The sequence below is a fragment of the Nothoprocta perdicaria genome, unplaced genomic scaffold (genome assembly GCF_003342845.1).
Source record: "Nothoprocta perdicaria isolate Ctin4 unplaced genomic scaffold, notPer1 scaffold_263, whole genome shotgun sequence".
In the NCBI taxonomy this organism is placed as follows: domain Eukaryota; kingdom Metazoa; phylum Chordata; class Aves; order Tinamiformes; family Tinamidae; genus Nothoprocta; species Nothoprocta perdicaria.
The window spans coordinates 355,485-381,312 of NW_020455492.1; the positions used below are offsets into that span (position 1 = coordinate 355,485).

The following is a 25,828-nucleotide window of genomic DNA, read 5'->3' on the forward strand; positions in this document are numbered from 1 at the left end:
CCACTTAATCAGGGAAGCAGCTCCCCTACCCAAGTTTTCCTTACCCTCCAAACTCAGCCCTAAATCCGGTGCAGGTCTGCAGAACGAGGCAGCAAATACCTCTTCCCAGACACCAGCACTTCTTCCCAAACCTCCCATTGCAGCCCTCCTTCCCAAGGGAATGGGAATTGAAACACCTGAAGCTGCTCCCCTTGCAGTGAATCACAGCAGGGCGGTGCAAGCGCCAGCTCTGCCCAGCAAAACACAAGTTCCAGGCTCGGCAGCGGGAGCTCTAAGGGAGCAACCAAGTAGAACAGCTTAAGGCAGCTCTGCTCGGGGCACTGCCCTTTAAATGGGCACTATTCAGAGCCGAGCCTATACATAAATGCCCACTTTAAACCCAGGACTCCAAGGAATGTGTTTAAACCAAGGAATGTGTTGTTTTAACAAAAATATTCCAATCTGTTAGTTCTTCCGTATTGAAGTTGTTCCATACTGAAGTTGCTCCATATTGAAGTTGCTCATCAATATTAACCCATTTCCCATGGAAATTCCTATTTCCCACATTTCCATTTGAGATTCCGAGTAATAACTGTTTAGCTTCTAGAGAATATGATCACACAGGCAGGGACTCAAGGAGGAAAGAAATACGGTCATCACTGCCAGTTAGAAAGGGCTCCAAAACCAGGGGGGAAATGAAAGTTCCAATAATAAGACAATACACCAAGAAGATCGAGCTTCAGTATTTGGCCAAATATTAGAACTATTAATATGGTTAATAATAGTTAATGTATTTAATGTATGATTTATATAATTAATATATGTAGTAACTTATATATTTTAGCTAAAGCAAGAAAGAAACATCTGCTGATGAAAAATTTGCTCCAAAGCAAATTTTATGGTTTTTTTTTCTATTTTTTTTAGTGTTTTTTATGTTTTCGTTTTTATGATTTCCAAGGCTTTTTTATGTTTTCCAAGGCAAAGAAAATGGGGAGAAGCTGCAAGGCCAACATAAAACAGGGCTTTTCATTTCTTTAGATTACATTTAGTGTACTAAATTAACCTGTCTGGAGGCATCTCGCTTCCCTCCACTGCTTATTTCAGCAATTCATTCTCTTATTGGTCTTCTGAACCACAAGTTGGACACCTGAGTCACCTAAGATATAATGAGGTAAATGTCCCACAGCTCAGTCAGTGATTTCTAGGCAGTTTGGCTCTGTCACTAGATCACAGTCAGTATTCAGCTCCTGCAGACACTGGCAGCCTTATCAGCAAGCCAGGAAGTACCACAGAGCTTCCCAATATGGTTTGAAAATGCCTGAAATAGGCTTTGCTAAGACTTTGATAGGGCTTTCCATATCTTACCCTAATTCCCGTTTTGAGCTGCCCTCTGACGAAGGAACAGAAATTGAGTTTGAAGGCGGCTGCTGAGGGGAGAGGCTCCGGGGCTGAGCTTTGGGTGACACCAAGGGGCATCTGGGTTCCCTCCGGGACTGTGGGGAGGCAGGTTTACAAAAACCTGCACCAAAAGCCACATTTCTCTAGGAGAAGGATATAAGATGCTATGATCTCTAGTTGCTACACATTGACTAAAATAAGATTAAATTTAAAATGTTTTCTTTTTTAAAAGAAGTGTTCCTGGGAAGGAATAATTACATTATTATCGCAGGTAATTACAAACCATTAATTCCCTACCATCTGACAGCACCTGAAGAGTAAGTACTGAGGTGAAAGTCTAGAAAACACTGTGTCAAGCGGGGAGCCACGTCCCTCGTGCTCCTGTCCCCCAGGAACATACACTCCAGCAGCACAGGAGAACTTACCTAAAGCCAAAGCGACCAGGCATTCAAACGTGAAGCTACAGGGCACAAATTACACTCTTCAGATCAAAGACAAATTGGATTCTGTTAYGTACCGTGTAGAAGCCAAAGCTATGGCTGATCTGGCAGCGATGGCTTTTACTGAATCCATATACAGAGGTGGGGTAAAGGGAAAGCTGGAGTGTGAGGCACCTCTGCGTGCGCTGCATGGGAACCAGGTATGGAAACCGAGAACTTTCCAGGTACTCCCAAGTGGGCAGAACACGACGGAGATGTGGAACGGGCCTTGTCAAAGCCAGACAGCCAGGCCCAAGGAGTATCAAGCCAGGGAAGAGTGTTAAACTTTCACTCACTACTCGCACAGCAGTTCTCACGTCAGAGGATGGAGGACGAGAATGGAAACCGCTCATCACAAATTCAGCAGATGCAGAAGCAGCRACACGAACGCGGCGCTGGCAAGCAAGGCCAAAAATGTCTCCGACACCTTCGGCAGTTCCCTTTTACATTCGGCTGAATAGATGATAATGCCATTTCTCACACATTATTTTATTTAACAAATGACGTACAAGCCAGTGGGGAATGTCTAATCCCATCATTTGTTAAATAAAATCATGGGAGGTCACCACACRCTGCATGTGCCCCAATCTGACTGGAAAGCCAGACACAAGCACCACTGCTGGCACAGGACAGAGATCACTTCCATGCTACATTTTATTTCTCTTCAGTAATGAAGAAAATATTCACACCTTCCACGCATTTGGCTCATCCAACGTCCTTCCATTTTATACTATCGTAACACAAGGTTCTGTTGGAACTTTCCTGACATTTCTCAATGGAAAAGGAACAATTACAGGTTTTTTACATATTATGCAAAGAGAAGCCTTTCCCCATCACTCTCATATGTTCACATTTGAAAAGTTAGAAAGCAGGAACGGAAATTTCTGCCTTTAACACAAGCATCACAGAATCACAAAGCAGTTGAGGTTGGAAGGGACCTCTAGAGATCATCTAGTCCAGCCTCCTGCTCCAGCAGGGACACCCAGAGCACGGGGCACAGGGCGGCATCCAGGYGGGTTTGGAGACCTCCRGAGAAGGAGACTCCACARCCTCCCTGGGCTCCCTCACAAGAAAGAAGTTCTTCCTCACATGGAGACGGAACTGCCTGTGTTTCAACTTATACTCATTGCCCCTTGTCCTGCCACTGGCCACCACTGAGAAGAGCTTGGCGCCATTCCTCCCTACATTCTCCTCTCAGGTACTTACACCTATTGATCAGATCAGTCCCCTCTCAGTCTTCTCTTTTCTAGGCTAAACAGGCCAAGCTTGCTTAGTCTTTCCTCATACGAGAGATGCTCCAGTCCCTTAGTCATCTTTGTTGCTCTCCACTGGACCCTCTCGAGAAGCTCCACATCCTTCTTATACTGGGGAGCCCAGAACTGCMCMCAGTACTCCAGGTGCGGCCTCACCAGAGCTGAGTAGGGGGGCAGGATCACCTCCCTCGACCTGCTGGCAACATCCTCCTGWTGCAGTCAGGAGCCCATTGGCSTTCTTSGCCACRAGGGCACACTGCTGACTCATGGTTAACTTGGTGTCAACCAGGACTCCCAGRTCCSTCTCTGCAGAGCTGCTTCCCAGAAGGTTAACCCCTATTCTGTGCTGGTGAACAGCTCTACAAAGAATGTTCCAAATAAGAGTGAATTGGGGATGCAGAATAAAGCTCTGCCCCATGTGACACAGTGCTTTTTGGTTTTAATGATAGATGGACATACACTGGATTGGCTTGACATCCCCCCAGCCAAGACCTCACAGAAAGAGTGGGCAAAAGAGGCACAAAGGAGGGACGTGGGCAGGGCTGGCTCAGCCTCTGCACCACAGCCAAGGGAAGGGTCTTCCAGAGATGTCTGGAAGTGTCTTCTGCAAACGCCCTCTCAGATCGGTGCTGCCGGGAGGAGAGAGCTACTGTGAAGAGCAGTGGCACATGCAAAACAAGTGAGATAACTCAGGTCTTATCTGAAATACTTGCCATTTGGACACAATAAAGTTTCTTTTTGTTTCTATTAAAAAACCCTCCTTTCCTTTCCTTTCCTTTCCTTTCCTTTCCTTTCCTTTCCTTTCCTTTCCTTTCCTTTCCTTTCCTTTCCTTTCCTTTCCTTTCCTTTCCTTNTTCTTTTCTTTTCTTTTCTTTTCTTTTCTTTTCTTTTCTTTTCTTTTCTTTTCTTTTCTTTTCTTTTCTTTTCTTTTCTTTTCTTTTCTTTTCTTCTTATTCTTTTGTGAATGAGATGCTTTCTGAGACAAATGAGAATGCTGAGGAATGCTCAAAGCCTGCCAAAGACTTAGGGCACAACAGAGCAAACCATGGCAAGCAGAACTCTAATAATTCCTATACATCCATGCAGCACTTTGAAAAGCAAAAGTAACCTAAATAGTGAGGTTTCAATATGCTGTATAGGGAGATGAGAGCAACCTGAAATGAAGCCAAGGATTCTCCAAATTCCAACATACTACCTTAAACCACAACACTGTCTTTTCACTGAGATCTTATGCAACATGGGTACTTAAGCTTATAATGGCAAGTTAACCCCAATATTCTGCAAGTATATTATTAAACAATTTAAAGCAATTCAGATTTAAAAGCAAAACTTTAACGTGTATACCATAAAAGGATAGGGCAATACAGCTGATGCAATGCAAGCATCTTTGGAGGCAACAGAATTAGTCAGATTTTAAGGCTTTTTGCAGCAGGTTTTCACAGATTTCATTTCCTGAAATGTCATTTGGTGTTATAATGAATATTCATAGGTTCTGGTCCCTTCTAAAACTAAAAAGAGGTTATCTTGAGTCCTGTTCCTTTTCTCCTTAAAACTTTAATTTAAAAAGGCTTGAGTCCTTTCAAGTACCTCCTATCAAATTCCTTCGCTCGGACCAAGGTATCTCCTGGGTATTACTTTGACAGAATGAGGTTTGTTTAATGATCACAGCATTAAAGCCTTATGCTCTGCAGACACGCATTAGCACACTAGGGAACATGGTGTAAAAAACAAGAGGTGAAGCAGGGTTTCTCTGCCTTCCTTCCAACAAATCGTACACCAACAAGYACTTTCACAAGCATCTTAACTTTATTATTTTTTCAATAGGCCTTTTCCCCAAAAGAGTTACTCCTTGGTCACTCTTGCTTGTCCAGTCTTGYTCCTGCTAATGCTGAACACAAGAAAATCTTAGGTTATCTTAGTGGTGGAAGACGAGACTGTTAAAGAACAACTTGTATCTCAAAAAGAATTTCCCTGCCGTTRAAAAGTGCTGCTGTCTGGTGAATTCAAGCCCACCTCACCTGTTCCAACTTCATGCCTGTTGTCTTTCATCTTCCCACCATGAATCACTRTGCTCAGGTCCATTTTCTTGGTAATGTCCTTGCACGTACTGGAGGCTGCTGTTAGTCACCTGCCCGCCTCCCAGTGTCATCTCTTCTCCAGGCTGAAAAAGCTCAGATCCCTCACCCCTCTTCACAGGACAAGTGCTCCAACCCCAGCTATGTAGATGACACTCAGTTGAGCTTGTTCTAGTTTTCCCTCATGTGGAGGATCCAAAAACTGTGGTCTAACAAGTGCAGAGAAAAAGGGGGACAAGGACTCTCCTTTACCTACTGGCTCTGCTCCTTCTGTTAACCTTTGCCAGTGCTTAAAGACAATTCCTTTTCAGCAAAGCTGTTCCTCATGCTTAGAGCAGTGCAACAGGTTCTCCCCTCCCTAGGAGGGGGACAAAAGGCAGGATCATCATTTGTCCTCGCTGAATTGCACAAGGTTCAGACGCTCCTCTAGCCTGCCTGGGGTCCTTGGAACCAGCAGCCTGGCCCACGAGGCTCCCTACATTTCAATGTCACCTGCATTCCTGATGAGCGTCCCCTCTGTCCTGTCACCTCCTCGAGGACATGGACAACATGGAGCTCTTGCTCCTTTGCCGCCGAGTTCAACAACAGCGGAAGCATCTTTTTATTATGCACCTACAGCTGGTCATTTGTCTGGAGTGATCTATAAGAAAAAAATCTGTACAAAGACCCTTAGCTAATTCTGCCATTGACCCTGCCCACTATAATTCCTGTCTCATGACCATATCTCAGATTTTTATCTTCAAGGTTTGAATAACATTTTCTTGTCATTTTCACTTCCTTTCCATCATATTTTCCATATTAAAGAAGCTTGTATAGTCATTAAAATTCCAGAGAAATTTTKAACAATAACATCACTTTTCCACAGTCATATTAAAGTGTATTAGAAATTAAGCCCACTTCCAGGGCTTAATCTTTAYGCTAGTCAAATAGAACAGTTTTCTTGCTCTTTTCACGATTCACATTTTTGAGCCACAAATTCACTGTTCTTCCAGTTGGGTTTGAGATAATAATTGAGATCACAGGGACCAACAGCAGTAAAAACATCCTCCTGAGTGACCGATTTCATTCAGAATCAGTGTACTTTCTTCAAGTCTTTAAACATATTGATCATATTTCTTCTTTTCTTCTGCAGTCACTGAATTGAAGCCATTTTCTTTACTGCATACTTGCTTTCTAACACTTACACTAAAATCCTCCTTTGTCTCTTCTGTGCAAAGTATCAAAGATCCTCCTGCCTCACAAAGGTCTATTAAGTTTCAAGTTTTGCACATCTACAAAGAAGCTATAGGATTTCCGTGTATGTTTAAATTAAATGGAAAAAAAGACTTTTTTTTCCCTTCCTTTCAACCTCTTCTCACGGTGCTCAAATTCCACAAAGAGAAAACATGTAACACAGTAGCAGAAAAAGTGAAAAAAACTTAATTTCTATTTAATAACCTGAGGTAACCTGAGACAGTCAGTTCTGTACACGTGGGTACAGACTCCACTCTTATGGATTACATTTACGACRCTGAGATACAGATGAAAAACCAGAAGAAGCAGGTCCAATGGCCAGGCATTATTTTCAACTCTTATGACCCCAATAAAAAGCACCTCTCTTGCATATACATACACACTTAAAATGAAGGTCAATAGTTTAGTTTGCCATGTTGGCATTCACTCATATATTTGCAGAAAGGAACGAAGAGCAACAGGAGCCACTGGAAAATTTGCATACCAGTCCTGCATAACATTACTTCAAAGGACAAATTAATTTTCCATGTAATATTTTTTACAGATTAATTAATGCCTGCGATACAAGTAAAAATGCTATTTCACTCCCAAATTATGTTTGTATTAATCAAGTTACTTATTATGTTAAGACAAGAATTGAGTGTTGAGAGTTGGCACTATTTTGGGGACAAACTAACAAAGAAGGAAATATTTTTTAGAGTAGGAAAGGAAAATTGTAAATGGGACAACCCCAATTCAATACTGATAAGGTTGATAAGGTTGCGAGAGAGAAGATGGTCTCTACTCCAGCTACACTTGGGATAGAAGTCAACTTCACTGGCAAGAAATAACAGTTCAGCCTCTCATTAGGGAATAATAACTTGAAGGATCATAAGACACTGGAATAGAGATGTAAAAATCTCCATTGCAAATTTGCTAGAACAAGCTAGACAAATATGTCAGAAATTAGTCTGATACGTTGGTGCTGCTTCACTCCTAGAGAGGATCTCAGTCGGGCTTCCTTTGCATCCTAAAAGTTGAATTAAAAACCAATAATCTCAAAAGAGAATTTGACCTCTTCAAGGTGAAACATCTCTCAAAAATAAGGGGAAAGAAAAGCCCCATTTACATTTTTTCCTCACAAGCCTTTTCTTAATTTTTGGCCTTTGTTTTGATTTGGAATGAATATTTCAAAAGTTAACGCCAGGTTTTTAACAGTACAAAATAAAAAACACATGATTAGATAGTCTCAGATTCAACTCTTTTCCACATACATACTATGGCTTGTTCTTTCCTCATTACATTAACCTTTAATAATCTGCTATTGTTTTCAGATGTAAAGCTGTGAACAATCACCCCCTCACTACAGCCAATGCAAGCTGCTATATTCCCACTTCCCCAAGCAATTCTTGAGTCATACAAGTTAACAAAAAGCCCTCAGTGTACAGTCACAGTTTATACTACAATATAAAACACGTCTCGCCCCAGTTTAAGTAAGTAAAATATTTCTGATATTGCATACTTTACCTGTTATGTCATGCTGTTTGAATGACTCACTGTAGATTTGATACTGATTTGGGCAGTGTTTCTTCAACCACTTGCAGACATCCTGCTGGCTCCACAAAGCTACTGGCTTGGTCAGCTTCACAGTGCCAGACTGGAAACACAAAATAAGAGAATCAATGATACTTAGTCCACACATTTCAGAAATCTGACTTAAACAAAATCACATAAGGCATCAAAATAATGTCGTACGGGAGCTGTTCTTACTGGTAGATGATCAGTGATCACCAGCACACTGCATGAGACTCAGCTATGCAAACGCATTATGCAGGAATCACACACAGGGAAAGGCTCTCTAACATCATTCTGCATTGTAGATATATTCCTTGCGTCACAAAAACATTTTATCATCTTACTTGAATAACAGGAAGATCCCTTCTGGAACGACTTTCATTGTGAAGCAACAGCTTCTTCCATCTGCTTTGTCACAACCAGCAAAAAGCCACTGGTTAAAGCTACCAAGTTAACATTAACTTCTCAAAGGTGAAAGGTCTAATTTCAGGGCTGCAGTTTCCTATTATTGGCTCTCTGTAGCTCTTGATCACAAGTCATCACCAGRAAAACCCAAAATGCACAGCAGAGCACAGTTTTTTCTCAAGTTGTTGTGAGTCTTGTGTTTTAAGTCAGCTCAGAATTAGTAAGGCTAATTACTGATTCATAATCTTTGTTATCTACTAATAAGCTTTCTAGATAAATATATGAAAGCATAATTCTGCTCATAATAACCATGGTTTTGCTCATAATAACCATGGTCTAGCTGGCACAGGAGGCTCTGGATTTTACATCTTAGGGGCTTGTAACAAACACAGTGAGTTTACAGATGAAGATTACACTTGGGAAAATGTCACCCTGCTTCTGTTCTTCATCACACCGATGAAGAACAGGGTGCAGATCAGATGCAGCAGAGAGAACCTGGAGAAGTGACTAGCCCTAATGCGAAGAGCGCAGCGTGAACTCCAGCTCCTGGCTGGAGACCTGTGAACTGCGTAACAGACAAGAGCTGCAGTCCTGGGGAAAGTTGGACGTGGGGAAACCTGGCACCACGGAACGACCGATCCCCACGCAGGGCCCATTTGAGGGGCTCCCATTTCACAGCARATCACATTATAATGTAAATCAGGACTTAAAATACGGCTATTCTCACACAACAGCCAGAGCAGCTGCAGAAATGGACAGTCGGAGGGCTGGCGAGTTTACTATTAAACGCTGCGGCAAACTTGAGAGAGATACATGACTATAATCAGTATTACAACTAGGGAAAGAGCGATATTGAATAACGGCTCCTTCAATGACTTTCTATATTGCGGTCATTATCCTGAGCCAAACCCCAGTGCTCTCTCTAGACTATATGTAAAGTTAAACTTAGCGACAGCCTCCTCCCCAACACCCAAAAGCTAAGGGGGCCCGGGCAGCCGGAGCTCCTTCATCTACACAAATGTGGGAAACTCACCACAGAAACCCGGGTCACCAACAAGCAAGAACGGCCCCTGCCAAGTACCAGCCCTCAAGCAGACCACGGAGACAGGCCCACCCCGAGCGCTGCTGGGGGCCCGAGCGCAGGGCGGCCGTGTCCSGCTCGGAGGGGCGACAGCTCCGGCCTCCAGCGCCTCAGCAGGACGTCCCTGCGCGTCCCACCTCGCACACACAGCGGCCGCAGCACCATCCTCGGGTCAGTCCTGCTCCTCAACACAGCACGACAAGACTTGGCTGCAAAACACGACCTCAAACCGATAGGGCCCAGGAAGAGCAGATTCCCTGCAGGGGAGGGAGAGCTGCTGCTCTCAGCCCACTCAGCTCCAAGCTAGGGGGGAATTTGCAGGACTTCTGGCTTTTAGGCTTCTTTTTATTTTTTTTCCTTTCTTCTTCCTGTAATTCTCCTACTTTCACTGTTATATCAAGTAGGAAGAACACCTGCTTACCATTTGAAATGTCACTTCCTTATTAAAAGAAAAAAAAAAAGACTATTTAATACTTTCATGAAAGTTCAGTTTTGTAATATACTATCTGAACAGATTAACAGTTTAAAAATATAAAACGCATACATTAAGTCATATAAACACATAAATATAAAACACATAAGTCACATAAAATAAAATAAGCATTATCATATGTATAAAGCTGTATTTCATTTAATCAAATAACTCAATCTCACATATATATATTTTAAAATAGAAAAAAGGTAAGTTCTAAAAGGCCAGAACTACAGGAACACAGTTCCCAGTTAGGGACCTTTGGAGGTCACCTTGTCCAACCGCCCTCCTCACAGCGTCACCTCAACCTCAGTGCCCAGGACTGTGTCCAGATGATTTCCAAGGATCTCCAAGGATGGAGACGCCACAAACTTTCTGGGCAACGGGTCCCAGTGCATCCCAACAAGCATACCAAAAAACACAGAATATACATTCAAAGGGATTTCATATTTTTTTACATCATAGTCCAGGAGACCAAATGACCTTGCATGAATGTGCCATTATTAATAACAATAAATGTCTGTCTTTAGACACTAGACACCGCTGATACAAAGGTGTGGGAACACTGCTGTATAGATTTATGTCATGATTTTGTTAAAGATCTGAGTCTACAGAATAAAACCAGTTTTAAAGTATCTGTTYCCATTTTGTGCATGCAAAGTACCTTCCCCCTCCGCCTCCTTGGGAGCAGTAGTGGATAATTGAGAGCTCTTTTTCTAACGCTTGGAGGTGAAGGAGAAGGGCAGCTCAGCTGCTTTTCTCCATGGCAGATTCCCTTGGTACTGCCAGCCAGGATTTGTTCCCACATTTACTCAGACTATTTTSTCAGACAAACATTTGCAAAGTTGCTTTCAAATTTCTATTACTAGAAGTCTGAAGGACTGAAGCAATTTGAGCTATTTTATCGGATAACATAAAGGACATTGCGCAGAGATACCAACTTAGGTCCAGGGAACACGACAGAGCTAAAATTCTGACCGACAAATATGTTGGGAATTTGTTATGTGCTCTTTTCTCTCTCTCTTTCTCTTCTTCAGTGCCTGGACAGAAGTTAAATAAATGGCACAAAAATATAGAGTTAAATATAGAGTTAAATATAGAGTTAAATATATAGTACAATATATACTTATATAGTACAATATATAAAATATAGAGTTAAATATATAGTACAATGCACATTCTTTAGATTAACCTTTTCTGTTTTAGATAAAACGACTCTCAGCAGAAATATGAATCCTCTTTGAGCTTCTCCAGGCCACTCATTACTGCCACTTAAGCCAAACAAGCAACAGAATGAACTTCAATGAAGAGCCCAGTTCACTGATGTTTTTTATTACATCTGCATATAAATGCATTTGCTTTACAAATACATCAAAGGAAAAAAAGTTAAAATAGTTATATGAGTGGAAGTAGCAGGGTCTCTGATCACACAGAAATCCCCAATAACAGGTCCAAGACTTTAACACCAGTATTTCTATATGAATTTCTGCTTTTAAATTCTGAATTTAAAGATATTTCTAAGCCTTGCTTTTCAGTTTTTTGAAGACTGTTTGCCTTGAAAAGTAAGTTGTTAATGGCTTTTCTTGTGCGTCACAAAAACACATTACATTGTATGTGTGTAMGTACAAATATATGCCATATAGCTGACAATAGCTTTACAAGGTATTTGTTCCTATTCAGAAGAACGCAAGCGAGGAGAATGTTTATTGCAAGTGCAGAGGATGCTCTTTCCAATTCAGCAGCTACTCTGCTTTTAAAAGGCTTAAACACTGTTGTGCTAGATCTAAATAACCAAGTTTATCAGCAATTACGGCGCTAAAGCAGCACTTCCCTGCACGCCTGCGGACTGCAATGTGGCTGCAAACGCAGCTATTACGCTGTGCAGTGCACAGATCACTGCATAGCAAATATACACTGCAATTCTCCAYAGCCAGTGCTCAGAATTACAGTGGCTGCAACATGCCCAACAAACTTGTATCCGCAGTGCAAATAGGGCTTTTGTTTTGTTTTGTTTTTAAACATAGCCACTTTAGCACCACTAAGCATTATGTTTAATTTTCCAATTCATAAGGGATGCATAAGTTGGAAGAATATTGGCATTTTGAAGCAATAGTTATAAAGAGCATTGTTATCATCTTTATTTTGGCATATCACACCCAAAATGCTCTTTAATCAGATCTCCAGATCAGAGCTTATTAAAAAAATAAAAACAAAACCCACCTCTTTGCCACAACAGTCATTTGTGAATGTCTACCCTCCTCTAAAGCTAGACCTTCTGTATACTAAAGACCATCAGTATATCAAGGAACAGGGCCATGACCACCATGACCACCCRAACACACCTACAAGATACGTGTATAGAAGCTAAGAACATAGAAACAACGAGTGTGTAGAACAATATAGAAACAAGCTAGATAGGTGGAAGACATATTATGTTATACTTTATTTCTGTCCATCAGATAGTAGGATGAAATTTATATAACAAAAAAAGAGAAAAAAAAAAAAAGAGAAAAAAAGAAAAGAAACCAGCAGCCTTCTTATTTTTTCTCCTAACAAACTCATCCTAAAACCTCCCTTGGTTGGCAATGACTTCATAAGCTTTAATGCTGCACAACACTATGCCAGTTGYTGTGTACCTTATATAGATTCAATGCATATCAAAGTCTTCAGTATTCAGATCTTTTCTTGTATATTGAACAAGAACCAGCTTCTTCAGACCTGTGTGTCAACCTCTTTCCTCTGCATTCCCTGCACACATTTTTGGCTATGTGTATGTACCTCCATAAAGATGACTTTACCAAGAGGAAAAGAAATAAATCAGCATAGTTAATACATGACACTTAATTTCATGCTCTGTTCGTTCCATGATGCAGAGCATACAGTATTTAAAATCAGCAACTCAAGAAAAAAAATATATATATATATAAATCAAGCTGATAGTTGAGACATTATTAGAAAGTGTGTTTCAGTGTTCAGAAGAGCATTAGCAGCCAAGCCCTGTGATTCCCAAGGAGTGACAAACAAGTGCTCACACCAGCCTCGCAGGTGCCGTGTGCCGAGCCTGCCCATTTCCAAGGTCAGTGTATTCCCCACAACTTCTTCAGCTCCTGCATTTTACATTAGAGAAAAAAAAAAAGATTCCTCCATTTTTGAGTGACAAAGGATTGACCATAACTATTAAGAATGATTTATTCATAGTGATTTGAATTAATTGAAAGAACTTCTCAAAACTTGTGTTTGCAACCAGGCTCAGGACTTCAAATCCAGGGAACGTGGAGATGGTTCCTCATTAACAAGGGCCTGGGTCTCCTAGAAGACTGCAGGCCTGGTTCCATTTGCAGCACTCAACTGGCCTACACCCTGACCCTGATACATAAGCAAAGTCCATGCACCTTTACGCACAAATTTGTCCAGGGTCAAGCCCTGCACTTTTTTTTTTTCAATCAAAATATCAATATCTTCAAGTAAACTATGAAGGTCCATGCATATATTTAAAAATTAAAAAATATATATATTTATATTTGATATAGGTAGATAGGAACAATGAACTTAGCTTTTGGAGTTATATATTTTAAGTTACTGTCAAATGTTGCAGGCTGCTCAGGAAGGAAGCATTTAACAGCATCATTGTCATAATTTATGACAAGAAGAAGCAGGAGCATCCATGTTCAATAAGAAATTCAAAAGCAGCATCAAATCAGGTGTGGGATATTATTTTGTTTTTCTGTTTGTTTTTACACTCTTGGGTTATATTTCTGAAACAGAAAAATCTTTTTCATATATTCCTAAGCTACTTCTCCAAAGTAAAACTGCCTGTATAAAATTTCAAATTAATGACTAAAATAAAAGCCAAGTTTTCAGTTCTGGAAAGAATAGACGAAATGAGCAAGGGCTGTGAATGTATTTTTATACGATACCTTAAAATATTGAAGAGCTTGGAAGAGACACGTTTTGGCTTAGAATTACAATCTCCCAGATAATCATCCTAACAGATTTTTCTAGCAAAGACTAACAAAAATTACAAGAATCAGCACAGCCCATGAAATACTAAAACCTCCACTGTGTTTTGCTGCAGTTGCTATCATGTAGAATTTTAATTCATTTATTCTAATTCAAAATGAATTAATAGAACTTTATCTAAGAGATGAAAGTGACAAACAAAAGGAAGTGTGYTCTTCTGTTTTACGAAAAGAAATAAAGGAAAATATTGTAAGAGACCCTGCCTCTTCTAGTGATAAAAATGGAGTGCTTTAAACTTTAATTGGATCAGAAATTCATCAGAAAATTAAAGAGCTATAGACTAATTTATTATTTAAGTCACTATAGAAAAAAAATAGCTGGTATAGTAGGTAAAAGGCTTTTTAATAAGTCCTTGCAATTTAGTTTAGCAAAGCTGGCTTTAAAGGTCTGATTTGCACTTTTTACCCAGGAAACAAATTCCCAGCACTGCCACCAGGAAGGATCACAGCAGAGCAAGCACAGAGGCCACCACACAGGAGAAACCCACCTRAGCCTCAACACACAGCGTCCACATTCGATGAAGGCCACAGCGCCAAGGAAAACCTTCCGCATGCCCTGAATCCTGCTGGGAATCCCTGCTGGGAATCCCTTGGCCAGGCTCTGGAGCCGGTGCCCAGGGCTCACGTTTGCCRCCCTGCACCAGACTCAGCAGAAGAGCGAGTAGAGCCATAATGTCCTCGGCTTGCCTAAATCTACTCTTAAAATATATGGGTTTATGAGAGAAGGGACTCTGGACTTCTGCAGCTTGTTGTGTCTGCAGAAGCCATAACCAGCTCCAGACAAGGTGCCCATGTCTACAGGAGAACCACAGGCCTTGGGCACTCTGAGCCACCTGGAACCTGCAGTTCAAGGAGAAACACAAAATGGATTCACCAAAAAAAAGATCCTGGCCCCCTCACTGCGGCCACTGAAGGAGGTTGCTCCTCTAATCTTGTGCGAGGAAGGAGATAAGACACATGGAAACTGGGACCTGAGGACATCTGAACCTGAGGCCCTGTGCAAGAGTAACTCTTAGGCAAGAGTCCTAAACTAACATAGCACCAGCCCTGCTCAGAGCCAGGTCTTACCTGGCCTTCAAGCAACACCAGGATTGATCGCTACCCTCTCTGCTTGTGCCAACAGCTTAGGTGAGTTACTAATAAACAGTAATGGATTTAAAAAATGAAATTAAAGATGAAAAACAACAAGATTGATCCTCAAAGTACTAGAGGGACCTAACTAGTGAAAAGGTTGTCACAAGTGTAACTGCGAACAGGAAAGGATGGGTTGTGTTGTCAAATAAAATATCACTGGGCATCATCCTGATTGGGGTACAGGCAGCATCCACACCAAAAGCAGAAATAACTGATACATTTTGGCAAAACATCTCTCATTTAAGGCGATACTGCACTGTGAAGGCAAGCATCAAGGCTGGCAGATGACGCTATTAAGATCAATTGTAGCAGCCTTATCAGCAACTGTGAAGAGCTGAAGTGCCAGGAGGAGAACGGTGAAGACGGAGCAATGTCAAGAAACCTGCCTGGCACCCTGCTAATTGCTACCAAGGCCCCCCAAACCACTACAAGGACAGAYAGGCCAGCAATGCTTAAAACACGATCATAAGTAGGATCAGGGGGACAACTCATTTTGGTTTGACAGCCTAATCCTGTGTAACGTTTCAAAACTTCACTTCATCGAGAAACACTGGGCATTTTTATCTTTCCAAATTAGACCCATTTCACTCAGTGCAAAACACTTCTTTCAATTCAAAAATTGTGTATTTGTTTTTGATATTTGCAAGACAAAAGACAGTAAGAGAGCTGCTCTGTTGGGGTAGGAGTTTCTACTCAGGTAAGTTATCAGGTGTTTGATTCTTCTTCACCTGCATGGGTTTGATTGCCCCTCTCTACCTGTGGCAACTTAAATCTCACAGTTCTGCCCAAGACAGGGTTCTAACCACTAATGCCATGGACCACAGGCTGCAATTTTTACAAAATAAAAACTATTTCTCCTACTTTTACCTAGAGAATCCTGCTCGGGACACTGCAGAAATCTGGAGAAGGGTAACAGTTGTTCACAGAGCCACTGCTCCCCAAGTGTGTTTGTGTAGCCACGAAGAGCAAGGGCTCCTCCTTGAACTTCTGAGCACTTGGTACTGCTACTTGAGCCAAAGAAGAAACAGAATGAATTGCAGTCAAGAGCCAAGTACTAACAACATCAAAATAAGCTTTACTACAAGCATATGTTTTTTATTGCACATAATCACCCACCACAGCCAGAATGGAAATTGGAGTTACGTACCCTGGAGGTGGCACCCACAGTCAGCAAGGTAGCTCAACTTCATCCAGGTTTATGGACTAGAAATTTAACCCAATATGAACCAGCTTTATGGCATGAGCCTTTATCCCAGAATACTCCCTTTGCAGTGAAAACAAGCACAGGGGAACTGTTCCCCTTGGTTTAAGTTGTAGGTTGAAATCCATTCACACAGGAATAAGAAACTGAACCTGACTGTGTCTAACCACTAAGACCCCTCTATCTAACTGTATCCCTTTTTCAACACTGCATGCTGAACAGAGAAACACATTTTTAAAACTYATTTTGGAGGAAGTTTGTTCTTTGTCAAAATATTTTCTTCAGGCATAAATAAAAAATAAAATAAGGATAACATCACCCAAATACACTATACCACAAAACCAACAATCACAATGGAATCTTTACTACCATCTTTTTTTAAGAATCAATCTTGACACCTTAACAAGTTATATCCTAGACAGATACTTTTAAGATGCAGCTAAACAGAGGCTGCTTGCCAGTAATTCCATTAAAGTATGTACAAAAAGGGATGGTCTCCCAGCACACAGACTGGTCCACTTCTTTTCCTGGAATTTCTCACATGCTGAAGAGATAATATAGAAGAATTTGGCTAAAACACAGCCCAGAGAAGCACCAAAAGCTACTGACCAAACCAGACTGAAAACAATTTTAAATTTGTTAGAAAATACTAATATTATATTGAAAAATTGTTGCTCTTTAATTACTGCACAATAAGGAGTATAGAGGAGCTACACATGGTAAGGTCTGAAGGACATCACAAAATTTCTGATTTCATACTTGGGATTCAGTGACAAGAGTTCTGATCACCAGAATGCCTCAGACTCTTTGCCACAGGCAAACACATTTGGTGAGGCCTCGTCTGTAATTTTTTATTCATTTAATTGGATTCTTTCAAAAATGGTTCAATCAGCAGTAGTTAGCAGTAAGAATTGCAAACTTGGCTACTTCAAAGTGAGAAACATAAAGGCAAAAGTTCTTTAAATGCAGGCTAAGTCCATCTTAGAAACCTTTACCTAGGGTGAGTGCAGGATGGGCTTTTGGAAATCAAAGAGAAAATATCCAGGAAATTAAAAAAAATACTTTTGTCAAGACAGTATCTCTCTTTTTCTGGGTGTTTTCATTACCAATTCTGTGATAACTTTTTTATTCCGGGTATTTTCTGGTGGGGTTCCTGTGACACAGCACATCTGTCTGTCACAGGCCACACCTGCAGCCTCCCAGTCCTCCCGGCAGCGCTCGTGGCAGGAATCGCCCTGCACCTCACAGAGGGCACAGGCCTTTTTCGATCCCTAAGACACAGACAGCAAAGCATTTCCAGACAGGAGGAGCAGTAAAGTGAGTTGTTATGTCAGTACTAGCAGGTATGAGGTTAATTCTGTCATTAGCTCAACAACAGCATATTTGTACTAGAAGAACATTTAACATCCTGAGAGGATCTTAATCCCTATCAAATAATGACAGGTTTCTTTCTTACAAGGTTTACTCCTTCCACGTGAACCACGTTTTTGTCCCCTTTGGCCCCAGCAGATGTGCCAATGAAGAGGATTGTGCTGTGGGAAGCAGCAGAACCTTCCTGTGCCAATTCCCAGGCCTTAGGGAGAGGCTCCTGGACATGTGGAGGGCAAGCAGAGCAACCGAGGTACTTTATACCCCAASAGCAATCAACGGTTTTGGGGTATCTTTGCCAGTTGACTCTTAACTACCTTCTCTCGAGACAAATACTTTCTAAGCAGAACTGTTACAGGCCAGACACGGGCAGCAGTATAAACAAGAGAAGGCCCCTCAGCCTCAAGTGACATGTCAACCTCCCATCTCCAACTGTGGAATGGCTCCCACTTCCAGCAAAAGAGGGAAAAGAGGTAACTGCTAGCGGCAAAGACAGATCGCTGCAGCTATCCCATTCAGGCAAGAGTCTTGTGGTGCCCAGGCAGGTGGGTGTAAAGGATTTATCAAGTTTCATGTATCTGCCTTCTAGGGATTTCTTTTTCAAAATATTCAGGTTATTTTTAATCTCAATTCAGTTTCTTGCAAATTACTGTTGAAAAACAGCGTGTCCCCCCCCCCAAATAAGAGAAGTTCTATTATTATCACCCGTGTGAAGGTRCAGGGAGCTTAAGCTTTTGCTTTTTAAGTTTTTGCCCCATTTATTAGGGAAAGCAAAGCATCTCAAAGGGAGGTTCCTGCAGGGCAGGCCCTCCTGGCTAGGGAGCAGCCTGTGGTAGCTAACAGAGAACACAGAGAAAGAGGGAGAGCACAAGTCTTGTATTCACATAAGGGCAACGCAGGCCAAAGGGGGACTTCTTCCCCCATGCACTGAAGCAATGAAGCAGCCCTCAGTAGGAATCAAAAATATTGTAATAATATTCTTGAAAGAAATTCAGTTCATTTCTCTTTTTTGAATCATGTGCTTGCACTTCAAGGCCATGTGCAAAATCCACACTTAGCAATCAGTTTCTGCTTGCAGAGAGAACAAGAGCATCAGGCAGCAAACAGGCCGTTCTCAGGAGCTGCTGCAGGAGCAAATTCACCCCCTGGTAAGTCAGAATCTCCACCCCTGCCCAAGCAGACGGGGCTCCAGGCTCACACTGCTCTGTAAGGACCCAGGTGCCTTCAGCATCTCTGCTCCCACTCCAGGTCTGCATCGTCATTCTGCCTTCCTGATCTGGGCTTTAGTGCCAACCAGCCACCTCTGGTAACTGATTTATCCTCCCCACAAATAACACACTTAACTTTTTTCCTCCAGAGTGGGCAAATTTTCTGAGAAATTAATGGAAAATGCGATTGGGTCCAGTAACACTTGAGTCACATGTCTAAGGATATCTTTATTTCCCACCTTCCCTCCCTGCTTTTTATATCCATTCAACCACAGATCAAATGACTCCATTTGAAACTCTGAGCTCTATTGATTCATTTGAGTCTTTTCTAAGCAGCATCACATTTAAAAATAAACTAATCTCTATCTATCCAGAAAAAAAAAATCAGGTAAATCTGCAACATTGATATGGAAAAGAAAAACTTTAAAGCTGCAGATGAGTTGCCAAATCCACTTTTCAGTTTTATTTTAGGCTACATTATTGCAGTGACTCCCAGGTCAGCTGCAAAACCGAATTAGTCTATCTATTCTCCATTGCTCAGTGCTTGTTCAAGGTTTTTATGCTGCAACCTTCTGGATTTGTCCAGTTTAAAGCAATATCCACTCACAAGCAAAAGCAGCCATTAAAAAAACGAAAGAAAAAAAAAAAACAAGGATGAATGATGTTTCAAGGTAATCTGGGCATTCTTTCTTACTATAGAACTGCCCCCAAATCTCCAAGTTTTCTAATCTTGTAGCGATCAGAACTAAGAGAAGTTAATTGTTCGGGACTGTTGCCAGGCCCCTCACAGGGATAGAACCCCCGCTGTGGGCGCGCGGGCAGCGCTGCACCCAGGGCACCGTGTACTGACGGGCGGCAGCGCGACGGCCCCGCACGGCCCTGCCCAGGGCTGCCCGAGCCGCCCTGCGCCCCACGGAGCCCGACATCGGCCCCTTSTCCCTGCCTTTGAGCCCCTCGTCCAGGTCTCCCATCTCCTGGCTCCCTCCAAGCCCAAAGGGAGCACTCACCCGCCGCTACCTTCCCCTTTCCTTCCCATTTCCCTTGAACCTTCCCACATTCATATTGGGTATCTCAGTGTAGGGCAGGGACTATGCAACCATTTTACAATCAGTCACTAACATTTTATTAGTCGTTCCTTATAAAGAAGAATTTTCCATTGAAATGTATCCTCTATATACTTCTATACTACTTCTATATACTTCTATCTTAGGAGRAATACTTCTCACCTAGGTGAGATGTATTTGCCTCAAGATCCCTGAGAGCTWCAAGGGAGCCTTATTGAGATGAAATATTTTCCCACGTGCTGTGTATGGAAATGCAGGCTTCTTCCTCACTTTTTTCCTTCTGTTTCATTTATTCCAACACATTACTACAGTCCTATACTATTTTACTCCACAAAATTATTACAGGTGATAAACATAAGAGAAGGATGGTCCCCAAGACACAACAAGAAAATATTACCAATATCGGCAAATGGGTCTGCTATTATTCCACTAATACAATCAGAAATATTCTGTAGGAATGCTATATATCTTGATCACTTTTAAACTCAGACATATTATACAGCAGCAACGCACCAAACTATAAGCCCCACAACTCGAAGTACCTCCTAGCACTACTGCAATTAGTTACTCTATAACATTTGCAGTACAACACTGTAGCAACTACATTTTTTATACAGCTGTGTGAAGATAAAAATATGAAATAACTTTTTAACAAAATAGTCACAATTCCCTGGTACTCAAGGCCTTCAGCTTGCTAACATAAGAAGCACTTGTGATAATTTATTAATTTTAAAGTGAAGAGAGGAAACATTCACACAGTTTATGCYTTGTGCTGTTTAACTGATTTGCACTTATTAAAATATCAATAACACTTCTAAAGCTCAGTTTCATTTTTACATTCCGTAAACATGATTCCAAAGGTGAGCAAAACTCAATATACTAGTTCTATACTATAATTTTCCTCAATCAACTTAGAGAAGAATTAAAAGACTGACTACAACCTTTACCCCAGTTACACTGAACCATTTGCATATCTTGTTTATGCACATCGCATATTAATAGCCATTAATAAAAGCACATTATGAGAAGAATTTTCTAGTAATCAGGGAAGTTTCAAGTTCCACCTTGTTTTATTGCCGCATTTGCCTGGGTCGGTGCAGGGTTTTACTCTTTCAAGCTATGTACCTGCCTCAGGAACAATTTGCTGTTTCTTCCTCAGCTCTCATATATAAATTCAATGGGATATTTGGATTTATCCTAATCTTTTTTTTTTTTCATTTTGTTTTTCTTCATGACATCACATTTTATCCTCGTCAGGCCAGCTCCCTCCTGGAGTATTGGGGGCAGTTCTGGGCTCCCCAGGACAAGATGTGGAGCTTCTAGGTGAGCGCCCAGYGGAGGGCAACCAAGATGACTAAAGGACTGGAATATCTATCATATGAGGAGAGACTGAGTGAGCTGGACCTTTTTTCTCTGCAGAAGAGAAGGTTGAGAGCGGATCTGATCAATATGTGTATGTACATGAAGAGGGAATGTAGGGAAGAAGGGGTCAAACTCTTCTCAGTGGTGGCCARTGACAGGACAAGAGGCAATGGGTGTAAGTTGAAACCCAGGCAATTCCATCTTCATGTGAGGAGGAAATTCTTTCCTGTGAGGGTGACAGAGCCCTGGCACAGGCTGCCCAGGGAGGTTGTGGAGTCTCCTTCTCTGAAGATCTTCCAAACCTGCCTGGATGTCACCCTGCGCCACGTGCTCTGGGTGACCCTGCGTGTGCAGGGGGATTGGACTAGATCATAGAATCTTTGAATGCYWAAGGTTGGAAGGGACCTCAGAGGTCATCCAGTCCAACCCCCTGCTCACRCAGGGTCACCTAGAGCACGTGGCACAGGGCTGCRTCCAAGCGGGTTTTAAAGATCTCCAAAGAAGGAGACTCCACAATCTCTCYGGGCAGCCTGTTCCAGGGCTCTGTCACCCTCACTGTCAAAAAGCGTTTTCTCAAGGTGCCTCAGTTTGTGGCCGTTTCCTCTAGTCCTGTCGCTGGCCACCACTGAAAAGAGGCCGCCCCCTCCTYCTCACTGCCTCCCTTGAGGTATTTATACACGCTGATCAGGTCCCCCCTCAGTCCTCTCTTCTCCAGGCTGAASRGGCCCAGCTCCAGATGATCTCTGGAGGTCACTTCCAACCTTAAGCATTCTGTGATTCTATGAACAAGGTTGTCATTCTTTCAGATKGATACCTTCCTCCCCAGGCCAGGTAGGAAATGAGGGTGGCCAGGAGGTAGAGGAGGATGACCACAGAGCGTCAAATAAAAAGTCCACCACACTTACTTCTTCTGCACATCTCATATGGCACTTTTTCTTTAAGAAAAATACTATTCAAAAATGCAAACCTTCACATACTATATTATTTCATCAGAGACAAAGGGGAGATTAAAAAAAATGTAAAGAAATCTTTACAAAACATGTAAAGATAGATAGTTATTTGGAATAAAACAACATTTTGAAAATCATTCAGCTACCAGTCATTAGGCATAATAAAACCACAGCTTGCAAGCCATGGAGTAGCCTTCTACAGAAACAATATTAGTAGTTCAATCCACATGAGCCTTCAAAAATACTTTAGAAATTCACTTTACACATGAAATAACACTCTTTTCTTTATCGAGTCTACATGTCGGTTTGTGAAGTTTATGATGGTAAAATGTTGACTTTAAAGCTATTTTTTCTTCAAGATACATCTGTATAAAAAGAAAAAGTCTGATTCACCAAAACAGAAATAAGTTTGAGACAGTCTTTTAATGTAAAGACGATTGCAATGGTCTTAATCTTCAAATGAACTTTTTAATCAAGAATGTTGATTAGTTAAAATACATCTTCAAACGTATGCACAAATGCTTATGTAGTTAGATAAAAGACTCTGCAGCAGCTTAGGTTTGTTCAAGTCCAGTCGTAACTACCTTCTCATAAGGAAAGCATTCACAAAACCCTTGACAATATGAAGTGCCCTGCTAAGGCCCAAAGCAGCCAGCCTCGATTGGAAGATGAATTAATAACAGTTCTAAAGCCATTAGATGTAGACTCTATTCTCACGCTTTTGTTTAAAACAAGAAAAATAAGTCGAAGAAATAGAGGCTCCCTAGGTCAGCTAAGTCATCAAGAGTTGATGGATGCTCTTACAGACATTATAGAGAACAAGGAAAGAGGCAGGACATAATACCCRCTTATGGGATGCTGCTGTATGCTAAGGATGGAGAAGAGGCCTCGTGACGTGCAGCAACCCACCCTTGCTCTGAGTCGGAGGTCTTCTGCTCCGGGATGTGCACGTCAAGGACGCGCTTCACTCCAGAAGTGCAGCTGGATGCATCCCCACAGTAGTCATTCCTAGACACTGATAAAGTTAGAAGTCCTCATTCTCTCAAATATACCCCCTGAGAAGAGCGCTACCAGCAGTAGCTATGAACTGTAGGGGATACCAGAGCAAGCAGAACTGGCAGAACTGGAAAGTCTTCAAGAAAATGGAAAAATCTCCTTCACACTATCCATCCATGATTAGTACCAATCTGAAGAAGAACACCCACGTTAATAAGTGCTTCCGAACTCCACGATGCTTTTGGGGACCTGCCACAACATGATCCCATYCCAAGCCCTGTTGAGCTGGACGGGCACCGGGAGGTCGTCACCGCCGCCCACCACGGCTGGCGCAGCCCAGCCCGGGGACCTGTCCCGGACACGGAAGGGGAACACGGGGTAAACACCTCCCAGCTTCACGGGAATCYTGTGAAGTGAGTTCAAAAACTAAGGCACAGACCAAAACTTGACTTCATTTCCAGCAAAGAGCAACAGGTTCCTCAAGTCCTGCACTAATTAAAAGGGAAGAGACAAAAACAAAGGAAAACCCACTTGAACAATTTCTTTTCAATCCAAAGAACAGACTTTTTTCATATTAACCGATATTATCTTGCTAAAAGGACAATATGGATTATATACTTACACATGGACTTAGCCTATCCTAAGTGGCCAAAATACCATTTTTGAGTTTAGCTATGGTTTCTGAAATACTACCTTTTAAAGCAAGATTTCACCTCCATTAGACATTGACAACCATTTCAAATCCCTGCAACCCACTGGTTAGGCAGTGAGGCAGATGACAGAATTCAATTCACGATTAGCACACTTAAATTCAGGTGTAAATACCTGAACAGATTCAGAGAGCTGATGCTTCCTGCAGGTTGAGTCTAATCCCTCATCCCTACGCTCCATTGAGGCTGTTCACTAGATCCCTCACAAATACAACAGTTTAGACACACTTTGCATAGGAACCACTAACTTAATTTAAATAGCCCTAATCAGYAAGCTGAATCCCACCCACTATAACTGAGAGAGGTTAACGGATGGAAGAGAAGCTCCATTTTGCCCCCAACAATCTTTTTTCTCGAGTCTCTTACCGAATTCTCCTCCTTCCTTCACGCACCTCTGCACCACCTGAGAGCTTGGCAAGCTGATAGTGTAAGCAGGGCCCTTCAGAGGTTTATCAAGGCCATTACATTCACTCACCTGTGTGACTGCAGCATGTCAGCAAACGCCTTGTAAGGCTAGGAAATCGTGTCAAAATTTAAAAGAAATTAAATTAAGAATTAAGAAATTAAATTAAGAATTAAGAAATTAAATTAAGAATTAAGAAATTAATTTAAGAATTAAAAAGAAATTAAAAGAAAGAAATGGAGCCTACAGCAACTGCCATTCAGTTTTGTCAGAAGCGCCCAGTGAGGACACCGGGCAGGTTAATGACATTACTGTTATAAACCAGATGAGATGCTCTCTTTGCAGAACCTCTCATCAGAATTCTCTTTAAAGGAGATTCTAGACTTCTTCTTCCCCGTCAAGGCAGCTGTCATTAAAATAGTGATTTATGTGTAAAGCAGAATCTGTGAACCCCTAGAAAGCAGCTTCAAAGCAAAAGCAGCGTGTCTGGATGGCTTCGTGAGCAGCTTCAGAGCGATGCAAGCAGCAGAACCGGCACTATAAGCACATTAGGCATCTGCATAATGCATGGAACTGCTTTCTCCTCTAAAAGCTGCTGCAACTTTTCATCTGTACTTCATTTTTCCCTGAAAAGAGCAAGCTCTTTCAGAAGAAAGTGTCTGTCTGTATGAGCCTACAGTACTCCACAAATGAACATACGTACCACTCATTTCTGGAGAGGCACCAGTGCTTTCGACTGCCTCTGTTTGCTAATAGCAAACTGCAATTGCAGCTCCTCCTCACGCTAGCACAAAGGGAGAGATGACAAATGTCACTTCGATGGCTTTCCCAGGACAACAGCAGCCGCCAGAGCCTGCATTTCCCTCCTCACGCTCCCCGAGCTGTCCCTGGGTAACCCAAAGCTGCCCCAAGGGCAGCTACCACCTGCAAGGGCTGCGTCCCCTCCTCGAGGCAGGGAGCACAGGTTGGTTCTGCGCCGTGTGGCACTCAGTGCAGTGGCCACGGTGACCAAAGACACAGTAGCCCGTGGGTCACCCCTGCCCTCCCTTCACACGTGTGCACTGGCAGACTGGGAATCTCTCTTTCCAGTGTCACTTGATGGACTGAAGAGGAAGTTATTCTATTGCAGTGACAGGACAAGCTCAAACAGAAGAACTTTATAAAGTAAAAGCCCTTTAAACCCTTTTAAAGCTAATAGCTCTTTTGCCCTCTATGGGCAAACCTCATRTCTTCTACTTACTGCCATCTGAAGAGCTCATCTAAACTAATTTCTTTCACCTTTGAGAATTAAGGAAAACAGAAATGATAACGAGAATAATCCCATCTCGAGATGATGGAGAAGGGGAGAGAGACAGAAATAATGTGGGTTTTGCCTCTCTTTTTCCCTCTTCACCATGCCTGGGCAGGGCCTAAAAAGCTTTCCCAGACGAGATCTCTGGTTTAATCTAGGGCTCCTGTGAGGGCAGCGGATCCTTCGGCATCTC

The 25,828-nt window shown here is 42.0% G+C and overlaps 1 protein-coding gene across 1 annotated transcript in view; it reads right to left on the minus strand.

Moving 5' to 3' along the window:
* SAMD12 (sterile alpha motif domain containing 12) overlaps positions 1-25,828 on the minus strand; it is a 165,351-nt gene that overhangs the window by 115,861 nt on the left and 23,662 nt on the right. The window contains exon 4 of the mRNA XM_026040732.1: positions 7,924-8,053. Within this exon, the coding sequence (XP_025896517.1) occupies positions 7,924-8,053 (130 nt within the window). The remainder of the gene's footprint in view (positions 1-7,923; positions 8,054-25,828) is intronic.